The 27,518-nt window shown below is 42.2% G+C and overlaps 2 protein-coding genes across 2 annotated transcripts in view; one reads left to right on the top strand and one right to left on the bottom strand.

The window, feature by feature from the left end:
- ATG14 (autophagy related 14) overlaps positions 1–25,621 on the bottom strand; it is a 32,355-nt gene extending 6,734 nt beyond the window's left edge. The window contains exons 1-9 of the mRNA XM_037155742.2: positions 25,385–25,621; positions 13,784–13,846; positions 12,653–12,695; positions 10,372–10,453; positions 8,374–8,611; positions 4,874–5,103; positions 3,608–3,725; positions 2,194–2,284; positions 2,029–2,114 (exon numbers count right to left, since the gene is read on the bottom strand). Of these exons, the coding sequence (XP_037011637.1) occupies positions 2,029–2,114; positions 2,194–2,284; positions 3,608–3,725; positions 4,874–5,103; positions 8,374–8,611; positions 10,372–10,453; positions 12,653–12,695; positions 13,784–13,846; positions 25,385–25,605 (1,172 nt within the window). The 5' untranslated portion in view covers positions 25,606–25,621. The remainder of the gene's footprint in view (positions 1–2,028; positions 2,115–2,193; positions 2,285–3,607; positions 3,726–4,873; positions 5,104–8,373; positions 8,612–10,371; positions 10,454–12,652; positions 12,696–13,783; positions 13,847–25,384) is intronic.
- The window catches only part of FBXO34 (F-box protein 34), a 170,748-nt gene that overhangs the window by 97,035 nt on the left and 46,195 nt on the right, over positions 1–27,518 (top strand). The window contains exon 5 of the transcript XR_005083992.2: positions 13,893–13,964. The gene's annotated coding sequence lies outside the window, so the exon portion shown is untranslated. The remainder of the gene's footprint in view (positions 1–13,892; positions 13,965–27,518) is intronic.

Raw genomic sequence — 27,518 nt, 5'->3', positions numbered from 1 at the left:
CGTGGGCCTGGGTTGCGGGCCAGGTTCCTCACTGAGGACATGCAAGAGGCAACCCACTGATGTTTCTCTCTCATACTGATGTCTCTCTCCCTCCCTTCCACGCTCTCTCAAAATAAATAAATAAAATCCTTTAAAAAAGTTGCATTTTATTCACATAGGTTTACATGTATTTTGTAAGGATTACTCCTCTCTATATAATGTATAGCCTTTGTTGCTAAAGTACACGGGCTTTTTCCTCACTTCATCTTTCAGCAAGTTGTTGTAGGCACATAAAAAAGCAACTACTTTTATATGTGTTGATCCTATATTTAGCCACCATCCTAAACTGTCATTTCTAACAGTTTCTTAGTTCTTTTGGATATCCGGTTCAACAATCATACCAACTACAACAATGTCTACTTACTTTCCCTCTTTCCAACATAAAGTACACCTTATTTCTTTGTTAAAACGTACTGCCTTGGCTGGGCCTTCAGAGCAGTGTTAACGTAGCAGTGATTGATAGTAGGGCACCCTTGGCTTTCCCTGATGCCGGGGACTGCCTCTATTAAGTATCTATTTAAGTAATATGCCTCTAAGTACAGTTTTGCTATGTGCTTGTGGTAGATATCCTTTATTAATAATCTCTTTTAATTTCAGAGTTTCATTAATGGGAACAATTTCATTCATTGCTTTCTGGCACCCACCAGGTTAATGTTATGTTTTCTCTTCTTTAATATGTTCATGTGATAAAGCGACGTGCACTGGTTAAAAGCGTGAGCCTGCACTGTTGGGGCGCTGTCAGCCCGAGGCGTGCCGGGCGTCGCCAGCCCCAGCACCTCTCCTGGCCCTGCGGTCACGGGCATGAGTTACCGGCCATGCTCGGCCTCAGTTACTCCCTGTGTAAGGAGAATCGTCCTACCTGGACTTAAGGCATGCCAATAACTTAGCCCAGTGTCAATAAATAATGGCTCAATAAATACTAGTTCTTACTATTAATGTTAAATTTCCTAATGTTGAACCTTTCACAGATGTGGTACAGAAAGGATGGCCTGCCAACCTACAGAACTGACCACTAAAACGGGGGGGGGGTTTCAGTGGGTTTCTGTGGCTCCTAAACTAAGGAATGGATTTGGGGTGAGGGGCATGAACCCCCTATGAAATGGCACAGAATTCTGGGGTACATGCAGTTTCCTAGGGAAAGTCTGCAGCTTCCTCCAGAGTTAACCACTGTTTTAAGCAGGACGAGGGGGGAACAGAAAACAACGGTTAGGGGCAGACTGTCGCAGGGAACTTATTGCACTGCGAAGGAACCCCCCAAATCTTTGTACCTTTTTATTTTGTCTTCTTTCAAAGTGCAAATATATTAACCAAGCTGTACCTCCAGAAATGTACGGACAGAGTGCTCAGAACGAGGAAAAGAGGTAAACATGCAGAGAAGGGACTCTTGGACAGTACAAAAGTTAAGCCTCATCAAGGTCATGCGTTTAAGGGCTGAGAAACTGAGAAGATCCCACAGACCAGTTTGGGATGGTCTTTTTAGTTACCGAGTCCTGTTTTTAAGCTAAGGATTTTAAACCACTTCATCCCATAAACATCTCATAGCCTTTGTCCAACAATGGTAGTCAGACTGACTCAGTGACCAGAAGTGAACTGTGAGAACTGTTATGATGGGAAGGAATGAGCAGGCACAAAAGAAAATGCACGAGCAACAAGGTCGACACCAGGCAAGACTAGAGAAGAAGCAAATGTGGATTCAAAGAGATGGTGTGTGAGCTTCTGAGACAGCCCAAGACAGGCCCCAGTCCAGGAACACCTGGGCTTTTCTACTCCCTTGTAGGTGTTAAAAATGCTTGCTATTCATTTTTTCTGGGAAATGATTATGGAAGGACCATGATGGTTCCAGTATGACTAACCATCGTCTCCTTCTATTCCAAACTGCACTATTTTTGTCCCCGTGTGAGATTTTGGCAAAGAGGAACTGGGCCCTGTACACTGTAAACACACACAACAACCCCACTTTAGGGCGGTCCCAATAAACACCCTGCTTACCTGCCTAGGTGTTCAGAATTCGGGCTGACCAGGTACATTAGATTCCTGAGGGTATGCAGTGGTTGTAATTGATCTAAATTTACATGCTAGAAAAAGTAAAAAATTGATTACTATTTTCAACCATGTTAAGAAATTAAAAATTAGTTCACAGCACATTTTCCATACCTGAGAAAAGCACAGGTAAAGAATATTTGCATTTAGCTTCTTTACTGCTCGAGTAAATTTCTGTCTGCTGAGATTTTCCCCACAAAATTCACTGTAAAACAAACATATAATTTATAAAGCTGTATTTTTTTTGAGGAAATTCTATGTTAAGATGTTCATTTTGAAGAGTATACTTTAAACTACAATTCAGTATAAAACCTACCCTGTGGACTTTGCCTCTTAAATGTCCTTAGAAACTTTCTAAGAATGAACTATTCCCCTCATGGGGCAATTGCACTGCACCTACAGAAGTCACAGGTGCATATACTCTTTGTCCAAGCAATTGCACTTCTGAAAATTCATTCCACAAAGATACTTGCAAACTAGTAAAATGATGAATACATAGGGTATTCCCTGAGGTATCAACAGAGGACTGGGAAGACCTAGAACATTTATACAGAAAAACCCTGCAACCGTCCACTTCATGCAGAGTGACAGTGGAAGGCTCCGTGGGATTTGCACCCCACCTTCCCTGCTGCCCTCGGTCTCCACTGCTCTCCTCGCAGCTCACTCTTCCCAGGGCTTTGCGCTGGCCTTTCTCTCTGCCACGCCTCCTTCCCCAGGGTCCACTGGGCTTGCTCCCTTCCTCCCTCAGTTCACACACGACCACACACCTGCCCACTCAGACACAGCGAGCCCTTCCCTGCTTCCACGTCCCCTTTCACTCAAGCTGCTTGAATGTTCTCTACAACATTTGTCACCATCTGACGTACTGTTATTATTTGTCCCTTCATTAAAATCAAGTGCCAAGAGAGCAGGGATTATGTTTTCATCACCATTGTACCCACTTAGCACCTGGAACAGTGCCTAACACATTAGGAGGCACGCAATAAATATTTGTTAAATAAAAGCTTAAAAAAGAAGGTGCAAAACACCTTAGTACAGTATTAATGCCTTCTGTGTTTAAAACGGGGGGGTGGTGGTGCAGGTGATGGTAACCATGTATGTTTATATTTGCTTGAAATGCAAGGATAACCACAGGGTGGTAGGATGGTCTTAGTGGGAACTGGGTAGACTGACAACCTTTACATTAAAAAAAATTTAAACACGTATTTTAATTTTTAAGAAAAGAAAAAAAATTCAAGTGTTTCTATTTACCTAGTTCTTGTCCATGAGTATACCCTCTGAATAACCTGCTTTCTTCCTTCAATTCTTTTTACAAGTGGGAGGATTCTCTGTGGTCTTCCCAAACACTTCACGTGCAATTGCAGGATAACACAAATGTTATTTGTGTTAATTAATCTCAGTATCTATGGCCAGACTGCTTCTGTCTCAATAATACTTACATTTTTTCTTTTTATTTGATTGGAATCAATGAGAAGACAGTAAGAACAAGAGAGATCCATGACAGACATCACCGCCTTCAATTACTTGCCTGTTGCACAGCTTTTTGGGAAGATTTACGTCGAGTATGTGAGACAAGATGTTGACGAGCTGAGTCGCGTAGCACAGGGCAGCACTGATCGTGCACGCAGGGTTGTTACGCTCCATGTCTAAAGGGTAAAAGCCACCGCCATGCACAAAAACAGCTTTAATGTCAATGAAAATATGAATGAACCTATACTTTATGATTTCTAGCTCTATCATTACATCACTGATGGTTATGTTTTACTCCTTACTAGTAAAAGGTCCATGTTGCATTGTTTATGCTTTTTACTGAGTGAAATGTAACTTCAGTAAATGGGCCTAAAGTGGCCCAGCATAATGAAAGTCTGAACTGCTCGAATCTGATAATGTATTGGCTACCTGAACGATTAATGCCCAGAGAGCCCTCCCTTAACTTCCCTGTGGAAAAGCAGCCCCTTCCTGTTCAGCCCTGCCCGTGATGCTGCTGGACCCACCCACGGCACACTCAGTGTGTGGTGCTTCTGATCACTGCGTGCCTCCTGCCCTCCCCGCAGAAAGGCAAAGGGCCACCCCCGTCTTGGTGACATCACTTCCATATCACCAGCACACAGTACTGTGCATGACAGAAAGCACAGACTCACAAAATACTTGCTGAATGACTAACTGAGCAATCCTTTCCCACCAAAGAAAAGCCTCGGGAGTTTTAAAGGGTTTCGCAATTTTGGTATTCAATATCCAGTCAGGACTGCTATACAGGCTATAGATACACTGCTTTAAATAGTGGGACCTTATTATGTAAATAAAGAAGTTACTGGCTCCCAAAATGTGAGGTGTCTAAAATATGTTTTCAGCACATCTACAGATGGATAAACAATATGTAATATGTCCATACAATGGATTATTTAGTCATAAAAAGAATGAGATGCTGGATATACACAAACCCTGAAAACGTGCCAAGTGAAAAAAAGGTCAGATGTGAAAGGTCACATGTTACATGGTCCCCTTTATATGAAATGTCTAGAACAGACACAACTGTAGAGACAGAAAGCAGGTGACTGCCAGGGGCTGGCCTGGGGGAGGGGAGTGCGGGAGTGACTGCTTCATGCCTTGGAATTCCCATATGAAGCGATGAAAATGTTTTGGAACTAGATAGAGGCGACGGTTGTACAATGCTCTAAGTGTACTAAGCACCACTGAATTGTTCACTGTAAAATTGTTCATTTGTTATGTAAGATTTATCTCAACTAAAAAGTACGTATCTATACAAGTTTGCAAAGAGCACTCTGCTCCTCACCTGGACCCTGCGTGGTTTTCTTCTCTTCCACCCAGTTATAGTAGGCGGAGTAGTCCCCGTTGCTGGGGAGGCTGATCCAAGGCCCCGTTATGCTAATGCTGGTGTCCCCGTTGTGGTCGTCACAGACCCATCTGCCCGAGTGGTACGTCGTCCTCCGGGCTTCGGCCAGCTTGCTCACGGTGCTGGAGGTCATGGCACTGTCGCTCTCTGAAGACACATCTGCGGGGTCTCTAAAAATCAGAAGATGTGTACGGATTTCAAGGGACTGGGTTTTAAAGAGCACACAGTATTGTACTTGCCAATATGCAGAACACTGGAAACAAGACCAGAGTCACTTGGAATATGTAGAGATAAGTGACTGCCATCAGAGATGAAGATCGAGTCATCAGTGGCACAGAAGCCCAACGAGTATAAGGAAGGTGACACCGTGAGTCAGGGCCTCAAATATCAGGTTCTCAAATGATTCGGTCTCAAGGTCTCTTTATGTGCTTAAAAACTTGAGGATCCCAAAAAGCTTTTGTGTATACAGGGTAGATCTATTGAGATTTACTATATTAGAAATAATGAGAACATTTTAAATTATTAATTCATTCAAGAATAATAAATCTATTACACATTAACGCAACATGTCTTTATGAAAAAAAATAATCTGTATTTTTCAAACCAAGAACATTAGTAAAGAGTGACAATACTGACTGGCTGAGTCACACAGTAAAATGCAACACTGATCGAGATTTTTTTTGAAAATCTCTATGGTACCCAAGTCTTTCAGTTGTTCTTTCAAGGAAAAATCGTGCCCTGTGAAAAAACCTACTACTGCTTGCAGCTCAAGTGCTTTCCTTGGGCCGACCACTGCCCTTCAGTCTGCAGCAGCAGCAGGTTCTGCACGCTTCCCACGTCGTCAGATGTGTGTGCGGGGCCAAGACAGTAATACAAATAGTTTCTATTGCTTCATTAAGAACATTCTTGGTGCAAAACTGCTTTTCTTTTTAAAGCAAGCACATGGTGGAATACTGTGTTACTGGAGTTGGGTGTCACTGCCTTGAAATGTGCCAGGGCTGAGAGGCTTCACCCACCATGGCTTGTGAGCCACCAGGGCCAATCAAGTGTTAGTATAGAACTGTAAAAACAGCTGACCGCACGGGGACCCCCTGAAAGGGCTGCAAAGGCCCACTGGAATCCACAGACCGTAGCTGGGGAAGTGCTGGTCTAAACAGTGGATGGAAATGAGAAGTCAGGGCAGGCACACAAGCGCAGGAGGGAGAACGCTATGTGTCTGGAAGTAGACATGAGTGAGGGGCTGTGAGGGGCTGTGAGGGGCTGTGAGGGGCTGTGCGTAGCGTGCGTAAGGAAGTGCCCGGTGACAGTGGTGGCGAAGCAGGTAGGAAATGGGAGACTGGCCAGGGCCTTCTGTGCTGCACTACGTCCAGACGCTGTTCTATTGGCCAGTGGTCCTTGACCCTTTTTCCTTCTGCCACAACACACAGGTGGCATCACTCCTACCGACTGTCACGGATAAGAAGGGGTGAGGGCTCCGGCCAGCTCTAAGCTGTCTTGCTACTCCTTTTTTCTCCCACTGAAGAAAGTTTGAGAAATGTGAATGAACAAGAAATCTTATTATAGGGCGAAATTCGAAACCATCAGCTTAAAAAAATTAATACTATGAGATTATATTGTCATAGAGAAACTCAATCAGCACAGGTAGGAAGGAGGGAGTCTTCCTCCATGTCTGCTCCCTGCTGTGTGTGCAGCTGTCGGTCTCTGCGCCCTAAAATCTGCAACAGCGTCTTGGTTTTTGTTGGCCGCAGTATGGCCGCAATACTGATATCCTGGCCCGTGAGAATTTTTTGACCATTACGAAAGTTTATTTAACAAAAGTTCAATGTGCAATGTACAAACTCTATTTTTGCCCTGTAGTAAAACGGGGGCTGTGGGAAGGGGACGTGTGGGGGCAGCCGATTGCTCTGGCGACCACGGCCGTCCCCCCTGCCCGTCCCCCCTGCCTGTCCCAGGGCTCCGACAGGACAACACGGACGGCCCTGCTGCCCCGCTCCAACCCTGTGCTGCGGCCCACGGGGCCGTCTCCACACAGTCGTGTGTCACAAGACTCACAAAGGGGCCGAACCCCCACAGCAGTCCTTGGACACGTCTGCCACCGTTTAATTTCCATGGTAACTTCTTGTCCCTAAATGTTTTAACTCGGGAGGGTGAGCTTTGCTCATGGTGACCACTCAGCGCATCCAAAAATAACTCCAAAGGGAATCCGTGGCCTCTCCCAACGTTCCCGCAGCAGGCCCTGGCCCACCAGAGTTTAATTGGGCCTAATGTTTCTACTTTGTCCGCTTTTAAAATCCCCTTTTGCTTGGCCAGTTGTCTACACCAATTTTGGGGTAATCCAACTTTTCCTCACTCATCCAAAAAGCCACCATACAAGTTTATTTCTGAAAGTTCTATTCTACTGCATTTTGAACGTGCCTTTTTGGTTTACTACCAGCTATTGTGAATGACATATTACTTGGTAAGAACTCAGAGAGGTTTTCAAACTAGAAGCAACAGACTTTAAAGCTTAGGAAGCTAAGCCTGGCAACAGACGAGCGGACACACTGAAGCAGAGGCAGAAGAACGGTCTCGGAGCTGGCGGTAGCCTGCCGACCGTCCGGTTCCGGGGGAAGGGGGCTGGAAAGTGAGGGTGACGGGACGGACAGGAAGAGCCCCAACTGAGACAGCCTAGTGGTGAGTGAGGAGGAGCACGAGACTCTTGGTGGTGTTTCCGGACACCTGGCTGCTCATCAGCATCGTCTGGGCAAGTTTGAAGTTTTTACGAAGTATTATGAGACAGACTGGGGGCCGAAGATGTGTCCTGTGGACCTGCATTTTTCCAAAGCTCCTGGGTGACTCTGAGGAACAGCCAGGGGCGGAACCACAGTGCTGCCATCCCACAGATTCTGGACGGTACCCACGTACTACTGCTTGAGAGCAGACTTAGGATACGTAGTGCTCAGCAGCAGCTAGTCACCCGGAAAAGGCTGTCCCCAGGTAAGAGACACCAAGCACCAGATGTTTTCTTCCATTTTAGTGCATTGAGTTCTCTCTGAAGTAGGCATTTACGGTATGACCCCAAACAGACAAGGAAATAAGACTTCGAGGTCTGAGAACCTGCCTCACAGCAGACAGATAACTAATAAACAGCCCAACTGGGACTGCAGCTGACACCGGCCACCAGACGGTTTCTGATCAGGAGTGAGTCAGCACCTCACTGGAAGCTGGAAGAGTACACAAGCCCAGGCCCACTCCGAGGCCTCCACCCTCTACCTTGGCTGCCTCCTGCTTCATGCAGTGTGTAGTGTTTGCTGAAGCAGATAAGCCTTCATTCAGTTTAATTACCAGGAAAACCAGTGGCCCCAGAATGAGGTCAATTGAATGAGGTGCTGACACGCTTAAAAAATACTTGATCTTTGGAACCTGATCTGCTCTAGAGTCGAAAGAGTTGCTTACTGTACCTCACACCAGTCTTTACTTCCTCGATCGGAAAAATGACAGAGGTGAGCTCTAATATATGAGATCGCCGAAGATTCGCCAGACGCTCGTAATGACTTTTTAAGTCAATGATTTTTTTTTCTACTAGGTCACCAAGTTTGCGATTGTGCCTCTGGATCTTCTCCTTTTTCTCTTGATGCCGCTCTGCTCGAGTATAAAGCTTCTGATTCTTTTCCTTGGTCTTGAGAAGGCCTTCAGAAGCTAAAATAAATCACACCCAATAGTTATCTCTAAAAAGAGTTCTGGAATCCATTAACTCCCTTAAGATTTGTTTGCAAAAGGTCATGGGCACGGCAACTAGCCTGTGTTTCTGTTCTGAAGAGCAGGGTTCCCAACCCAGCAGGCCACCAGAACCTCCCACCGCAGTGCACTCAGTGTGACGATGGCCCATCTGCCGACTTTTGCCAACCAGACTAAGTACAGAAACACAGACTAAGTTTAGGGAATTTCCTTTTGATGTTGTCATAACATTGAAGCATGCAGTCATTTTTCTAGTGATTAATTTTATTGTACTCTATAAAAGTATTGGTATTGGTTCATGATAGACAGGAAATCGAAGAGAAAAAGACTGGCCTTCCACTATAGACAGTTTAAGAAGCACTAACCCAGTCTCCTCTGAATGAGACTGTAATTTCCTAAACCTGGGGTGGGTCCCAAGATTCTCTCTGTAGATTTTTAAAAGGTTACCAGGTCACTCTGCTAGGGATGGAAGCCACTGTTATAAGTCCACTGCTTTAGAACCACGTCTTTTATTCTCTGTGGTTGTTGCTTTTGTATTCTGGTATTACAAATCTATTAGAGCTGACCAAAGTTTAAACTTGCTCATCAGACACATGTACAAGCTCAGTAAATTCAGCAACTTCAGGAGGTTCTCAGATGCCCAGGAGCAAACTCCTGGTACAAACACCATGGGAGGGTGGGGAAAGAGGGTGAACTGAGGTTGAGGGACAGTCCCTGCACTGCTGCTGAACCCGAGTCTTTGGAGCATGCAGGCAAAACTCAGTGCAGAATCGGCTGCCCGTAGTTCTGAGCACCCCTCCATCGTGTGGCCCCACTTCTCTAGCTCGTCACCTCTGTGAAACTCCTCTGGGGTATTTAAAGGACAGACGTTTTCAAAGGAAGCTTTTACACTACTGCATACCACTGGAGGGTATTGCTTCTGAAAGCAATGAATAGAGATGAAAGAGATTCACAAGGTATGATGGTGATTCACTCTAAACTTTAAACAATGACCTTCAGAAATACACAAAGTTTTTCTAAGGATACAGGGTTTCTAAGAGGATTCTCCTAAACTTTGCTAATCACCTATGACAGAGTATATGTAAAAATACAATGTAAGATTAATACAGATTAAAATATGTGTAAGACACACTACAGAAGAAAAAGAACAATATTCTGTGCTTCTAGTATGAATAAGTGTAAATGGTTACCAAGTTAGACGCTGAGTCTCCTGTTAGCTAAGGCAAATGGAAAACATACATTCCTTAACCTAAAAAAAATTTTTTAACGATTTTAAAATTTTATTTTTAGAGAGGGGGAAGGGGTAGGAAGAAGAACAAACCAAGAAAGAACCATTGATGTGCGAGAAACACTGGGTTGTCTCTCACTTGCTCCCCAACCAGGGACCAAACCTGCAACCTGCCCAGGCACAAGCCCTGACCGGGAATCCAACCGGCAAACACTGGCTTTACAGGGCGAGACCCAACCAACTGACTGAGCCACATCCGTCAGGGCACATTCCTCCACTTTTTGAAGTAAATGAGAACGACAGCAGGTTATTTAAAGGTCCTTATATAAGAATTCCTTACACAACCATTTTATAAGCAGAGAAAGGCAAGCAGTAAACTTTCCAGGTTGCTATGGCCCCCCACCCTGCCTCTCTGTCTCTCTAGTTCACCAATCCCATGAAATTCCTCATGAGCCCCTTATTAGGGCTGGAGGGAGGGGGTCAAATTACTTACTTTTCTTCATTTCTTCATTTCCTTTACATATTGTTTGTTTCAACTGTTCAATCCTCATCTTGCAGGACATTATTTTCCATCTCTTAAAAAGTATGCAGTAAGTATCAGAAATGTTGATCTCATAATTAATGATTATCTACATGTTATCATTACCTATTTTTAGGTATATCTTAGAAAATATAATGAAAAAAAGGACCATTATATTTATTATAGTTTTGTAACTATGGTAGATTACCAAAAAGAAAAAGTTATTTTGAGTCTATGTAGAAGCTGCTAGAAAATTAAGAGAAAAAAAATTCACAGACAAAAATGTTAAAAAATATTCTCTTAACATGCTCTAACATATAGCTACTCGTCACACATGGCTATTTAAAAGTCCATAAAAATTACATTAAGAAAACCCAGCTGCTTACTCACACTACCTGTGTGTCATGTGCTCAACGCCACACGTCTAACAGCCACCATGTTGATCTGTGCAGACACAGAACACGGGCATCCTCCCAGAGAGTTCTACTTACGCCCTGCTCCAAACTCAGCGCTAGTGACAGAGGAGACCACGAACACCCCTGTACTGCCTCTCTGACACAACACACACTTTCAAAATAATTAAAACTTCAGTAAAACAGAAGTTTTTAACAAGTATATAGCTCATATAAGATTTCCTGAAAAGCCTCAATTATACAAAACATGAAATTATCCCCCTACCACCACAAAAAAAGAAACCTGAAATTTCCTCTTTACATTACCAGGATGTAGGTATTACTTCCCCCCCCAAGGTAAATAAAGGATCATCAGTAAAAATGTGACTTAGTAATCAGTTAAAAAGTGTAACTATTCTACAATGTCTCCATAAATGTGGCCAATTAAAGCTTCACACAACATTCAAAGGTCTGTGGTGCTTGATGGTACGAGATGCAGAGCAGGTCACAGGGATGTCCGGTGGGTGAGATGCCAACCTCCCCAATGGGGTGAGAGAGACCTCTGCACACAGGTTCTCGGGGATTGGTGGATTCGGGAGAACTGGCAGTAAGATGCCTTCACTTTTAAAAGGTATTAGTCTTTAAGAATCGGTACTGAAGTTTTTGACAGAAAAATTAGAAAACGGTACAAGGAATATAGAAAAATGGGGATGGGATTCTTTACAAATGGCCTTTTATGATCTTTTTTCTATGGAATATTTTGTTTCTATAACATTAAGAGCATGAATAGAATTCACTTCTGTCAAAAATACTTTTTAGGTTATTAAAAAATTATGAGTTATTTAATGATTCTTATTATTGTGGAAAAATTAGATATCACAGGAAAAAAAAGTGACTGCTAGCCTAACTCCTTCCGTTCCTTAAGGGTAATAAGCTCGAAGCCTGGAAATTCCAGGCTCTTTAGAGCACATTTATATTTAAAGCACATACTCACAAACATGGATTCACACTTTGGCCTACTTTTTTTTTCATTAAAAAGTTTACCTTGGACATCACTCTGCATCAATACACATGGACTGACTGCACTCATTTTAGCAGCTACGCACTGTCAGATTTAGTGCATCCTGCTTAGCACTGAGTTTATTTACACATTAACTTGACTCCTCGTGCTGCAGACAGTCAACGTCTTTATCCACAAATCTCTGCATTCGTGTGCATCTCCTTAAGAGGGAAACTGCTAGACGTACCACATGTGCATCAGGAACCCCCCCACAAAATGGTCCCCCAAGTATGTCAATGTGTATTTCCCACCAACAATGAGTAAAACTGTTACCAACCAAACTCCTTATTTTCATATGTTGTACTCAATTTTTCCCAGTTTATGTTACGTTTGTTTGGGGTGTTTAACATAAAAACACCTTTTACATAGTCTGTTGAAATGTTTTCCTTTATGGCTTATCAAAGTCCTCTCATCCCCAGAATATATAACCCCTTTCCCATACTTTCTTTTCATATTTTTGAGTTTATTTTTTCACATGTAATCACTAACCCACCTGAAGTATGTGTGTCTACGATGACTGAGTTTTCTCAAAATGGACAGGCCACTGCTCTTATGTTTCTATGGCAATACCAGACTTCCTAATTAACCTTTATGGTGATGGCTCCCTACTTGGCTGTCGATACTCCGCTTTTGGTATCTAGATAAAATATTTGAAAAGCCCACACTACAAATATACTCAGAGAGGACTTTGAAAAATGAGCAAAAACAAATTTAGATTCACAATGATTTTTTAAGCTCTGCCACCTTAAAAGCATGCAACCTCAAGTCAAAGAATATTATTGAAACAGCTCTTACAGCTTACCAACTGATCTGTTATCCATTTTCCTTCCATAGCTTTTAACACTCTGTATGGAGAAGAGACAAAGAGACATACAGAATGAGCTCTTAAAATAATTCAATTTTGTAAAGCTCAAAAATATAAAATCAACAACTTTTAAAATAAGTTCTTGTAAATGGCTGGAAATACCAAAGTATTTCCCAAATTCTGTTCTCTGTAATTCTTTCTCACCTCCTTCCTTTTGCACTTCTGACACAGCCCAGAGCTTTCTATACACGTTCATGATAAACTTCCATAACAGCCAGAGCCTTTGTCCTCAGTTACAATAATTCCCATCAATCATAATTAACAACGATGACAGTTACAGGAGAATGCATGACTGAAAATGCTACGATCATCTCCCAAAGAAAAGGCACAAGCCAGTATTTGTAAAAATTTGTTTTTATGGAGTCAAGTATTCTAGAAACATAAAAGTTTCAGTGATCAAATCAATTAGAGAAATAACTGAGCTAAATTAATCTAAGTAGGTTTCTCTAATGCCAAGGAATCTCAGAATATTTAATCCACTTACTAATGTGTCACTAGACTTGGGTTGTATGTGCCTGCAGAATGGGGACCGGGTCAGTTTGGGACAGAAGGTTCTATGTGAAAATTCTCAAATCTAAAGTGACAGAGGTACATTGGGGTGCTCGGTAGTAACTCAGATCCCCAGGCCTCCCCCAAGACCTACTGAATCAGAATATCGAGGATGGGGTTTTAAGAATCTGCATTTAACCATGACCTCAGTTACTGAATTCTGATGTAGATGATCGCACTCTGCAAACGCAATGACAAAAGAAGAAGGAAGGTAAATGAAAGTGACGTCCTGCAGGAGCCACTAACTTACATCTAAGCAGCCTACTCTCCTGGACCCATTTGCCACACATCAAGGGTCAGGGCTGGGGCTTGACTCAACACCCCCTCCCATCACTGAGTGCCTACTGTGTACCGGCCCGGACTGATCCCAGTATTTTCTAGAAACTTACAACTCTCCTATTTTGCTTCTAAATTCAATAAGCTAGTAATTAATCCATCTATCTGTATACCATAGCAGTGAATTAATCCACATAGGGGACTGGACAGCTCCACAGATCAAAAAGCAAAATGAAAACTCACTCTTTTTGAAATTCTTCTTGCTTGCTCTTAAGTTGACTTAACCGCTCCTTCTTATCTATAAACCTGTAAGAAAAAAAATTCAATGATTTAAATACTCTTTTTTTTTCAGTTCAATGAAATTATACAAACTACTGGGAGCCAATCATTTCTGCAGACTCATCTGGGAATGCCTGTCTTGAAAGTAAGTACTGTATACTTCTCAATGGGATGCATATGGCTGCTTACCACTTGCTTATTTAACTTTTTTATAGATTAATTTATTTATTTTTAGAGAGCGGGGAAGAGGAGAAAGAGAAACATCAATGTATGGTTGCCTCTCATACACCTCCTACTGGGGACCTGGCCCGCAACCCAGGCATGTGCCCCGACTGGGAATCAAACAGGTTCTAGGCTGGTGCTCAATCCACTGAGCCACACCAGCCAGGGTACCAGCTGGTTATTTTAAAACTAAGTTCAAATTCTCAGCTTTAAAATTCTTTCATGGGTTTATAAAATTTGTCTATAGATTTCCACCCCTAGGTTAAATTATTTTCCAAATGGGCACAACTGAACACTAACACAAATTGGAGTTAAAAGAAACTGAGGCTTCTGTTATAAAAAATAATTTTAATTATAAAGCTTAATTTAATTCTGCTCTTAACTACCAACTTGTTCCTTATAATTTTTAAAGGACTATTTTTTCTCACTGATTTTATTGCTAGTCATTGCAGTTTAACAAGATACTTCGTAGAAGTTATCAAAGGGAAGGGATCTCATACTGCAGTTCATTTCTGTCGGTCTTCTACTCCCCTCTCTCTCCCTTCCCCTCCAAAAATAAATAAAATCTTTTTTGAAAAAGTTATAAATTTCCAAGTACTGCTTTAGCTAAATTGAAAATTTTGATACAATGTCTTTTCATTACCATTTACCTTGAAATTTCTAATTTTCCATAAGATTCCGTCTTTGACTCACAAATTACTTAGAAGTGTATTGTTTAATTTCCAGATATATTGGTTTTGCTAGATAACTTATTGTTATTATTTTCTTATTTAATTCTGATGTTGTCACAGAATATACTGTGAGATTTCAGTCTTTCGATGTGAGACTGTTTTATGGCCTTGAATTTGGTTTGCCTTGGTGAAAGTTCCATGTGCACTCGAAAGAACATGTATCCCACAGCTGCTGGGTAAGTGTTCTACAAATGCCAACCAGCTGACGGAGGCTAACAGACTAGATCCATGCTGTTCAGTGTGGTAAACACCAGTCACACGTGGCTACTGAACACCTAAAATGTGGCTTATTGCTTAATAAGGGTTCAGTTAAAAAAAACTGTAGGACTGACAATGTGCAACTGATCTTTGACCGAGCTCACAGTGGCTCACTATCTGCAAGGAAACCAGGGTAACGCCACATGCTACAGTAACAGGGTGTGGAGGCGGAGCAAGCTTTCACCTGTCTCCTTAATTTCTCTCTCACTGAAGACAGTTTAACAGAACCTAAAAATCTCTTCCTTATAATAATCTAGAACAGCGATTTTAACTGGTGTGCTGTGAGAATTTTTAAAACATGCAATACCTGTCTATTTATTCAGGGTCATTGACCCCTTTCCTTTTTTATTTATTGATTTGAAAGAAAGAGAGGAAGGGGGTGGGGGAGAGAAACACTGATTTGCTGTCCCACTTATTTATGCATTTACTGGTTGATTCTTGTATATGCCCTGACTGGGCATCGAACCTGGGAGCTTGCTGTATGGGGACAATGCTCTAACCAACTAAGCTACCCAGTCAGGGCATGATCTCTCTCCCTTAGATTGTCAAATAAAAAATGACAATAGCCAGCACAACAGTAGCTGTCTGGTGTGCATAATGCAAACTCTATACCTATTTTTTTTTTTTGGTCAGGTCAGTAAAAAGTACATTTTTTTGGTGTTGCACAGAATTTTAGTAATTAGTTCATGTGTGCTATGAAATGAAAAAGGTTGAAAATCGCTGATTTAGAAGTCTCTCTAAAATACTATTTCTATAACCCCATTTTGAAACATACACAAAAATATCTGCTTCTAAATGGAAGGGATTAAAATGGGCTAATTATAATCATTTAACAGTCACTGAAAAGGTACAATATGTAATACATTAAACAAAAAAGCCAATGAAGCAGTGTTATATGTGACACAATTATATACTTAAATGACTGAGTTAAAATTAAAAATTCAGTTCCTTAGTTTTACTACCTACTGTTTCCATAGCCCCAGATGGTGACAGTGTAGTGCAGCTACAGAACACCACCGCAGAAGTTCTACTGGCTAGCACTGCAGTGGCCAGTATGGTGGGAACTGCGTGAAATGGTATTAGAATAAACTCAGAAACCAGTGAGTTACCAATGAGTAACTCACATATTCATCAGTCAACTTATCAGACCTTTACTATGTGCCTGCACAGCAAAGGATCTTCCACAATATTCGGAATTAGTGAGGTAATATGAAGAATATTAAGACTATCTAATGATATATTCGGCAGCTGACTGTATACTCTGGGATATATTACTTAATGTGGACCTGAAGGGGATGACAGACGGACAAGACTCATCAACCCAGGCACACACAGGACTGGCGGGATAAAACCTCGCTTTCGGAAGCTATAAAGGATCTCCTTTCAGACCTGTCATAAAAACACCACTCCACTTTGCACTAAGGCAAACCGGGATGACGAAGAACTCTGTCCAGCTCTGTACAGAGCTGGCTGATCCTCCTGGGCTTTGTTAAAAACGACAGAAGAATCAAAATTTAAAACAAATATATAGAGGACAGCAGGAATAATAAAGAGAAGAAATTCCTACTGTACCAAACACTTCGTGAGTCGTGTTATCTTTCCTGAAGGAAGTTAAAATTAAGTGGTGTTAACAAAGCTAAACAGCAGACGATATCAAGCGACGTGGCTGGGGCAGCATTTCGACTGCTCATCCGCCCGCTCATCCATCCTCAGCATTCTCTACCCCACCACGCACGGAACTGCGATCCAAGTCTCCACAAGTCTGTGCTATCTCCACCTGGTTTCCGACAAGTGGAAAGATTAATACATAACCATGATATTCAAACACTTAATGACACATATTTTGTGTTTAAAAAAGGGGGGGAGGAATATTTTAGGTACTTTCATGTTGAGTTTATCACATAAAATATCTTGTAGGTTTTTCCTTCTGTAACAGGCACACAGAATTTCACCAGACAGACATCATACAGTTTAGAAATACAGAAATAAGGCGGTGCGGCTTCTCAGGGAGGTGAGGACACAGATGCTCCTGGGAGAAGAGGGCACGGCAATCAATCTCCTTACTTCGGTAGAGACGGTTAAAAAATGAAGTATTTCTTAAATTAGGCTACTAACAAAACTACTACCCATCAGATTTTTCTCCCTTAAATTCTTTAGGCATACAAGGGTATGATGTTTATGGACAAATGCAATAGAGAAAAAACATGGTCCTTTCAGGATGGTTCTTTTGTCAGAATATTTAGAATAGGAAAGTGCAGTAAAAATACTCCCCTGGCAGGAATGAAGATTAAAAGTCATTAACAGAAAACAGAAACAAGCTACTGTTTAGTTTCCTCAAATGGGGATAATGCCTATGTGACTTGGTTACGGGGATTAAATAAGATAAACGCAAAAGCATCAGGCAAAGGCACTTGGCACATATTCTTATTTCCCTTTTCTCCATTGTAACGAGTGACTTACCACTTAATCTTACTAATGAATTCAATTGAACTATATATGTATATAAATACAGTTCGGATCTGGAAGTGAATTTCAGAATTAGCGTTGTCCAGGACTAAGACATACTCCTCTGTTTCTTTTTTTTAAAAAATATTTATTTATTTATCTTTAGAGGGGAAGGGAAGGAGAGAGGGAGAGAAACATCAATGTATGGTTGCCTCTAGTGCGTCCCCTGCTGGAAAGTGGCCTGCAGGGAACTGGCTTGCAACCCAGGCATGTGCCCTGACTGGGAATTGAACTGCGATCCTCTGGTTCGCAGACTGTTTCTTTACTTTTAAAACAGGTTAATAATGCCTGGGTTTATGGTAGGGAGTAAGTGGCAGATAATACATGTGAAAACCTTTTATAAATTCTAAAAGGTATAATGATGACAGCAGCCAGTGATACTGACTAAAAACAAAAGTTACATTTTTGTAGGCGCTCCACAAGTGTGGGTGTGTGATTACTAACTGCACAGGATGGGGGCTCTTCCCGAGGGACCCAGTCAAAGAGCAGTAAGGCCAGTGAGTTCCTGTCTAAAGCTCCCCCTAGAGCTTTTGTTCTGCTGCCTGGGGCATACGAAGGTGGCTCCGAACTCAGTTCTCAAGACAACAGATTCTCAGAGGCAGGCTATAGTTACTGACAACCAAAATACTACAGGCAGAACAGAAATATCTAAAAGGTAGTTTTTTGGATGTCTTCCTCTTGAAATCTTCACTAACATCTAAATTTCTTGCTCATCCTTTATCCCACTTCAGTGTGTTTAGTGATCATATTTCTGTTTTTTGGTAAAAGTGTAATCATACATTCTTAAAACTCATCAGTGAAGGCAGTGCTACCTCATTCCTGAAAATGTACTTATAAGAGCAATATCCATATGCTGATAATAATGTGTCTGCCTTTTTAACCGACACTTTAAAATAACTGCTTCCGCCCTGGCTGGTGTGGCTCAGTGGCCTGCAAATCAAAGGCTCACAGGTTCGATTCCCAGTCAGGGCACGTGCCTGGGTTGGGGCCAGGTCCCCAGTGAGGGGGTATGAGAGGCAACCACACATTGATGTTTCTTTCCCTCTCTTCTTCCCTTCCCCTCTCTCTAAAAATAAATAAGTAAAATCTTTTAAAAATAATAAAATAACTGGTTCCAAAACCAGGAGGCTGATTTTCCTGTAGCTGCAGTTCCTGGGTGTCCTCAGGTGACGGTCCCCATCCCATCCTACACCTACTATAAACCAGTAACCGACTGGTTTCCAGTTTTGACTGGAAAGATGACTCCAACCTGTCAGTTTCCTGCTGAGTAACAATGCTATTTTTGGTGTCAGATAAATGTATAATGCAGAAAATTATGTTCCTGTCAAAAGACCTACAATTTTAAAATGTTCACCAGTACAAGATCCAAAGACTGTGCTGACAGTGCTGCTTAATATCCCTCCTCTTCATCCCTTGAAGAAGCACACAAGTTAAAAGGCAGATGAAAAGGTGGAGAAGTGGGTATTGTTTTTGGACTGGACCCAAAGTGGGAGATAAGGAAAAAAGAGTTGGTGAGGACACCATGGTATGAGGAAGTCTTCCCACTACTGAACACAGAACAAAGAAGTAGTGAGTTTAGATACTTTCCAGTCTATCTGCTAACTCACACTTTTCACAAAATTATATAGACACATGCTCCTTTCTTAGGAGGCAAAGGAACTAATGATTGTGAGATTTAGTCTTTAATATCTAATTTTCCTTGAAGTGTTAAACCATTAAAACCTATATATTCAGCTAGTCCATTAATGAAACCTACAAGAAAATACCTTCACGGGAACTTGCGTGTGCATTGCCACATTCACAACCCGCGTAGGCACAGCTGACCTGGCTAACTTACTGAAAAGATCTGAGGTTAAACAAGGGTTTTTAAACTGCCATTACGTCTCCATATTTTACTAAGAGTGATTTCCCAATTAGCAAGCAGCTTTTCATAGAGTCTGAAAGCAAAACACAGCATACAAAATTTTCATAAATACAGACAAACTATCTCACAATGTACCTCTGACCCACAGAATTTAAGGCTTATGAGTAAGTCAGTATAAATCCTTGAGAGCAGAGACCTGCCCTTCTCCTCTGTAAGACTATTTATGCAGAAAACTGCACCCAGTGAGAGTTCATTAAAAACGATTTGGCTATTAGGATAATGGTCCTGGGTCTCAAGAGATTCTTTCATCCTAGTAGATACTTGGCGTTGTTCTGGGAATGAAAACAAACACCTCTTCTTAAAGAATACATAGTTCAGAAAAAAGAACAATGAAAAGTGAAATGCCACTGTGGGCAAGAGCACTTGGGCAGTTTTGTTGACCCTGAACCCTAAATTTTCTTTTTTATTTCTCAATTTTGAATGTTTCTGGTATTTGTTCTTTATTTTTCATAGTCAGAAAAAAATCCACCAGAACACATTCCTATTCTGAAAACCCACTTTAATGCTCAGATTTAGCAAAGAATTTGTGTTTTTAAAGGTCTATTACCTTTGCCATTCCTTCAGTGATGTGCCCACTACATGAATCACTGGTGATCTGATTGAACAAAACCAGAATTCATGTCCTGATGGAACTACATTCTGGACGTGGAAATCTTCTTTATGAAATAAATAACATTACACATCATGCTTAGTACCAGAAGCAACTGAGTAATGCAGTCGGAAATAATGGGGGGAAAGCGGAAGTGTGAACCTACCTCAGTGAAGGTCATGGAAAGAAGACGAGCTAAAGAAGTCATTTAAGTTAAGACAGAAAGACAAGATGCCAGGCAGGAGGTACAGTGTTCCAGCAGAGGGAACAGAAAGGAGAAAAGTCCAGTGGTAGGAAAGTTTCATGTGTTTGAGGACTTGAGAGGAGGCCCTGACTGTGAAGCAGTGAATGAGTATGGGGGAGAATGCATGGCAATGAATTTATTTTTGAGTAGTCAATATATGCTAGACATCACTCTAAGGACCTTAATGCATGCTCTTATGCAATCACTACCAGGTACCTATGAGGTTAGATACCCTGCCATTTTCAAAATGAAATAAGCAAGCATAGGCACGGTTAACAAACTTGTTCAAAACCACAGAGCAAGTGGTGGAGCTTGTACTCAATTGAATGCTGCATGAATCCAAAGCCTACATTTTTAACTCAACCTTATAGTCAAACTTAGAAGGTAAGCAGTGGCCAAGTCACATGTAACTTTATTATGCCATAGTAAGGCACTTCAAATTTTGTTATTAATTAAATTTTGAATTTTATCTTAAATGCAGTGTAAAGTCATTAAAAGGTTTGAGCAAAACAATGACATTATCTGATTTACATTTCTACAGTGGCTGCTGTGTGGAGGCCAGAAGGAGGGTGGGGAGGAGTTGTATAGGTTTAAAAAAAGGTGGGGAGGCTTCCAGTCAAGATGGCAGCATAGGCAGACATGGCTCGCCTCTTTGCACAATCACATTAAAATTACAACTAAAATATAGAACCATCACTCAGGAATGTCACAAATTGAGCTGAATGGAAGTCTGACAACTACAGAATCAAAGAAACCACATCCATCCAGACTGGTAGGAGGGGCACAGACATGGAATGGGCTGGTCCCTCACCCACATGTGGTGGATAAAAATCCAGGAAAAATATCATGGGAGTGAGGAGTCCCAGCCCCACACCAGGTCCCCCAGACTAGGATTCCAGTGCCAGGAAGATAAGTCTCCACAACTTCTGGCTGCAAAAACCCGCAGGGACTGAGTCAGGGGAAGAAACTGCTGGAGCCCCAAGAGTTCCTGTTAAAGACCCACACACTCACCTACTCAGACTCACTCCCTCTGAGCTCCAGTCCCACAGTAGCAGCTTGAAAGAAACTAGTGGTATACAGGGAGAAACTAAAGTCTGTCATCAAGTCAAGCAGAGGCCATTGTCCCTTTGCTAAACCCTCTCCCCATGGAGCTGGCAGGCTAGTGCCATATCTGAGACTCCATCAACTTGGCTGACATTGTTTGACCTGCCTTGGAGATTACCAGAGGCTATGCCCCACCCAATTTACAGGTCCACCCAAGCTGCTTTTCCATAAGAATGGGCTCCTAAATCCTATCAAACAAGTAACAGCTGGCCTAAGTGAGCCCCAGAGGCATCCAGATTAGAGTCACAGTTTAGCTTCACTTGGGAATCTCCAAGCCCAACACAGGTAGCTGCCATCTCACATTGCTTTATAGCTCAAACAGGGCATCCCAGGCAAAACACAGTTGGGGGCTGATCTTAGCCTGTACCACCTGGGAAACCCCAGGGCCAGCACACCCAGTGGACAGCCACAGACCACATCAGAGCACCACCACCCAGCCCCTACACAGCTGATCCTCCACAGAGGGCAGAGGGTGGTGGTCAGTGGTCACAGCCAATCCCTGCAGCTGACTGGCCTCTCCCATTGACCTGCCAAAAGCAACCAAGGCTCAACTACAAGAGAAGGGTGTACTCAGCCCACATGAAGGGTGCCCCTCGAGTACCCAACTTGGATGATAGGAGAGGCTGTGCCACTGGATCCTACAGGACACCTACTACGTTAGGCCATACCACTGAGACATGGAGTCAAAGCAGCTCTACCTAATACACTGAGAAAAAGACAAGGGGCTGCCAAAATGAGCAGACAAAGAAACGTGGCCCAAATGAAAGAACAGATCGAAACTCCAGAATAAGAGGTAAATTAAGTGGAGATAAGCAATCTATCAGAGGCAGGGTTCAAAACACTGGTTATAAGGATGCTCGAGGAACTTTGTGAGGACCTCAGCAGCACAAAAGACCCAGTCAGAAGTGAAGGACACATTAACTGAAATAAAGAACAGTTTACAGGGAAACAACAGTAGAGTAGATGAAGCTGAGAATAAGATCAATGATTTGGAACATAAGGAAGCAAAAACAACCATGCAAAACAAGAATAAATAAGACTCCAAGAAAATGAAGATAGTCTAAAAAGTCTCTCGGACAATTTCAAGCATTATAACATTCGTATCATAGGGGTACCAGAAGGAAAAGAGAAAGAGCAAGAAATTGGAAATCCATCTGCAAAAAACAGAGAAATCTTCCCTAATTTGGTAAAGGAAATAGACATGCATGTTCAAGAAGCACAGAGTCCCAATTATGATGATGCAAAGAGGCTCACTCCAAAACACATCATATTTAAAAGGCCAAAGGTTTAAAATAAAGAGACTCTTAAAGGCAGCAAGAGAAAAATTAGTTACCAGATAGTTGCCACATAGGAGAGGGGAGGGAAAGAATGGGTGAAGAAGATAAGGGGATTAAGGAGTACAAATAGGTAGTTACAGAATAGCTGTGGGGATGTTAAGTACAGTACAGGAAATGCCAAAGAACGTATACACCTGACCTGTGGGCATGAACAATGGCAGAGCAATTGCTGAGGGAATAGGGGGTGCTGGGTGGAGGAGCCAAAGGGGGAAAAAGTCAGGATAATTATAATAGCATAATCAATAAAACATTAAAAAAAATAAGAAGAACCAAGAAAGTGGTCAGGAGAGAAAGGATGGCAGTCTGGACTAAAAGTAGTTTCAAGGTCTATTTTGGAACAAATCAAATTAGACCTGCCTATGATTTGGATCCCACGGAATAAGAGAAGAGGAAAATCTAAAGTGAACTCCTTAGTAACAAAGGGATTATAACGAATAAAAATGAAATGATTCAGGATCAGGCTAAGTTTGGGAAGGAGGGAGAGATTCATTCCATCATTCAACAAAACTTGTAAGCATCTACTATGTGAAGATACAGCAGAGGTCAAAACTGATGAAAGTCTTGCCTTCATAGAGCTTACACTGCTGGAGTGGAAGGCAGTTAGACATATTAATATGTAAGCCATAGATGGTGAGAAATGCTATGGAAGACAATAAAGAAGGAACTTAGAAAGGAGATAACTATTTTTAACGGTCAAAAAGAGTTTCTTTAATAAATGGGCGGAGGCCTAAAGGAAACCAAGGAGGCAGCCCTTACGATTTCTGGGGGAAGAGCTCCTGGCAGTCTGAACAAGACTGCAATGCCATGAGGCAGAAGTGTTCTTGGTGTGTTTGAGGACTGGCAAAGAGGCCAGGGTGGTATAGCAGTGTGAGCAAATAAAAACTATTATTTAATTGATCAGAGAACAGGCAATACAGAACTCTGGTTAAGGACTTTGGCTTTTTTACTTTTTGGCAAAATCTTTCAGGAACCCCATGAAAGAGTTCAAACAGGAATGATGGTGAACTGTACTCTGGTTGCAATATGGAAATAACAGTATGAGGGAGCAAAAGTGGAAGCAAGGGCTCAAGAGGCACGATTCCTTTGGTGGATCAGCCCGGGTGGTGATAGAAGGACTTAGGCTTTGAAGAGTGGACAGAATTTGTTTTAGTTAGGGTGACTTTAAGAGAGTCGTCAAGACTGGTAGTTTTGGGTTGTTTTTTTTTTTGACTTTACCAAAGAATGAGGCAACCATTTAGTGGATTGGCATGAGCATGGGAGGAACGGATGCATGATGGAAAAATAGTAAGCTCAGTTTGCCAAGACAGAGATCCTTATTACTAATTTAAATACATATTTTGAGCAGACAGCTTTTTTCTATATTTCAGAGAGGTCTGGGTTGGAGATACAGTGTGGCAGTTTTCCGCATATAGATGCTCTTTAAGTCATGAGAACGGATGTGGGAAAACACAGATAGAGGGTCCAGAACTGAATAATTGAAAACCTCCATCAGGTAGACATTTCCATCTCATACCTAGTATTCTTTAAATGAAAAAACTGGTTTAATTTTTAAAGCTACCACTTATTATTTTCTAAAGTCATCAAGTGCATTAATGAGACACAACAACGAACCAACGATTATATCCTACAAATCTCAAGAGAAAAAAAGAAGCGAACTTCATTCATAATTAGAGGAATACTAGGAACTCAAAACATTTCCAAATATAGAGGTTGTACAAACTAGTGGTTAAGTGCATCGTATATGGGTTCAGGATGACTGGATCTTAATTCTGCCTCTACACTTATCTCTGTGACCTAGGGAAAGGCACTTACAGACCAGTTTCCTCAGCAATAAATTGGGGATGATAATTTATTGGGTTACTGTAAGTGAATTAATACCTGAGCTTTTGCGATAAAAAAAACCTTGGCTATCTTACTATTATTGACGCTAAGTTATTGAAACAAAAGTTAGGAGAGACCCTTCAATTTAACACACTAACTCTTCAACTACCTTAACCATAGACTTACAGCTCTGTTTTGATTTCCAAACAAGGCCGAAACAGGTTCGTAAATTCAATTCTCTTAATTAAGGGCTTACAGCTCCTCGTCCGGAGTTTAAAACAAAGCCAGAAGGCATCCCCAAAATCCTCAGCATCCCCCGAAAAGTCAGGGAACTAGCTCCTCCCAGTTCACACAGAGTAAGCAGGTCTGATAACAAGATCCAGCTGTGGCACAGGGCCCCGGGGCTCGAAACCCTCTTGATACCCTGCTGGCCTCTTCTCTAGAGAATGAATGTGTTTTCGATGACAGGGAAAGGTTAAACCAAGCCTTGAATGGGTGTGCAGCAAAGTGTCAAGAATCCAACTCTAAGGCGGCAACAGGGGGAAACTTGTCTAGAGTCTCTATCTATCCCATTTCACTAGTACACAGGAACACGGTGGGGTCAGGCTTTCCTCGAGAGGATTATGGGGCAATGGCAACTTAATCTAGCCCCCAACTCCGACCCTGTTCCCTGGAAGCAAATTAGCTACACTCTCTGTCTCCACCTCCTCTCGCGGGATTCCGCGGTCCACACCTGGGCCCCGGCCTCCAAGCTCGAGCCTCCAGCCTCCAGCGCGGAGCCGGAGGAGACACCCGGGGAAGAAACAATAGGGCCGTGACGGCCCCCGTACCTCTCATGGTCGCGGCCGTCGAAGTACACGAAATCGCCGTTCTGAACGCACTTGGCGCAGGTCAGCCGCCGGCGGGTGGTGTTGCACAGCGGACAGCGCTCGACCGCCACGTACAGCCCCTCCGCGTCGTCCTCCGAGTCCACCAGGTCTGCGGCGAGCGGCCGAGGCCCGCAACCAGGAGCCTCCGGCGCTCGGGCTCCCTTCCCACTGGGAGACGCCATGATAGCCTGAGAGCAGAGTCAGTCACGTGGGATTTTGTTTTCAACCAGATGCATCCTGGGCGAGGAGGAGGGGCTTGGGGAGGCGGCGGGAGCTTGGGCGGGGGTCTGGAGATCCTGGGCGGGGGTCTGGACATCCTGGGCGGGGGTCTGGAGATCCTGGTGAGCTACCTTCGCTCTGGCGGGCCACGGTGTTGCTATACCTGTTCGCGCAGGGGCAGCCGGTCCCGTAGCCGAAGCTTGTTAGAGGGGCTAGTCAGCCAAAGAAAATGCCATCACCTCTGGATTACGCCGAGGCTACAGGTTAACACCTCTAATTTTGTGCCCCAAGGATTCCGGGAAAACGTGTTGGGAACCAAAGGGACTTTCTTTGATTCTCTATGGATGCTTTAAAATTTGGTTAGAACTACAGCTGGATCTTGGAATGAGGCTTAATTTTGGCTCACCTACTTCCTTAACAGCTGCGCGATTTGGGGCAAATTCCTAACCTCTCTTGGCCCGTGTTTTCACCTGTTAAATGGGGAAGTACCTACCTAACCAACGTCTTGAGAATTCCTGAGCAAATACGTTGAATGGTAATCTAATAAATACTTTAATAACTAACCAGTGGGAACCAACTATACTACTGAATGTGGAAATCAATTTTGTATCTTTGTGAAAAGAATTTTAAGTACTGGCCAACATTCCGCCCTTCCCCACCCCAAACTACCCTGGGGCATGCTCTTGAGGAAGAATGTGAACTGGATAGGATTTAACGTAGATAGAATTACGTGAGGTTTTTTTTTTCCAGGGAGGGGTAAAATAGGGTGGGTCAAAAGATTTAGTCAGAATAATCAGTGTTAGAATATGCTTCTAATCCACAGAAGGGAAAGAGAAAAGTGGGCGTATAGGTCAAATTACTTAGACCAGTGATTTTCAAAGATTGTTTTGGTAGGCTGTCAATTGATCACTCCTGCCCTGAGTTCTATCTCTAGCAGGGACTTTTCCCCCAGGTTTCATACCTAAAGATTCATAAATGCCCGCTAGGCATCAAGTGATTTACCGTCGCCACCATAAGCTCAGCATGTTGGAAACAGAACTCTCCCTCCTCACAAATGATTCCTCCTCTTGGTGAAAGACATAATCACTACCACTTGGGACCACAAGTCATGTTAGCTCAGCCCTCGTTAACCTCCACATCTCGGTAAAATGCTAATGATTCCACAGACTAATTAGGTTTTGAATCTAAACCCTTTGCTTCATCCCCTTAGTCTTATCTGGTCTGTTTTAATACAATTACATAGGATTATAAAGGCATACAAAAAGCAAAAATCCCCCATACTGTTTTAAAATACAGCTTACATTAAACCTGAATGGTTCCTGGAAGTTTTAAGATTCATTTCTTAAGTGAGAGAAATAACTTTCTCTGATCATTTTTAAAATTTTTGATTTTTCTTAAGGTTTCAGACTTTCATATTTCATTTGTATTGTGACAGGACCCTTCACAGTGCCTACACTTAATAGCTGGGGTCATCTAATTCAGTATTTTAAAGAAAAAAACAGACATATTAATTTCTAGCCTAGATATTACAGATAGTATCTGTTTTATGCAATTATTTGCAATTTCTATATAGCACTATGCATTTTCAGAGAGCACTTGATGCACCACATCTTTAACAAGAGCGGGGTGTTAAATTTTAATGATGCTACAAAATCATTCTACCAAGGCCCTAAATCTCTCACATTCTGAAATACGTTTACTTGTTGAGTTTTAAAAATAACATATAAGTCATTTAAATATGAACTTTTCTTCATAGGCATGGTTACTCACATAGCATCACTCTTTAATAAGTAAAGTCAAAATATGCATGGAACATCTACAATTAAAGGTAGAAAAATCCAGTTGTTTCTGTGCTGAGTTTATGCACATAAACCAA

The sequence above is a fragment of the Artibeus jamaicensis genome, unplaced genomic scaffold, assembly GCF_021234435.1.
Source record: "Artibeus jamaicensis isolate MK-2021 breed Jamaican fruit bat unplaced genomic scaffold, CSHL_Jam_final contig_548, whole genome shotgun sequence".
Lineage (NCBI taxonomy): Eukaryota > Metazoa > Chordata > Mammalia > Chiroptera > Phyllostomidae > Artibeus > Artibeus jamaicensis.
Note: the sequence above shows the minus strand (reverse complement) of the source record. Positions and strands in the feature narration are given on the sequence as shown.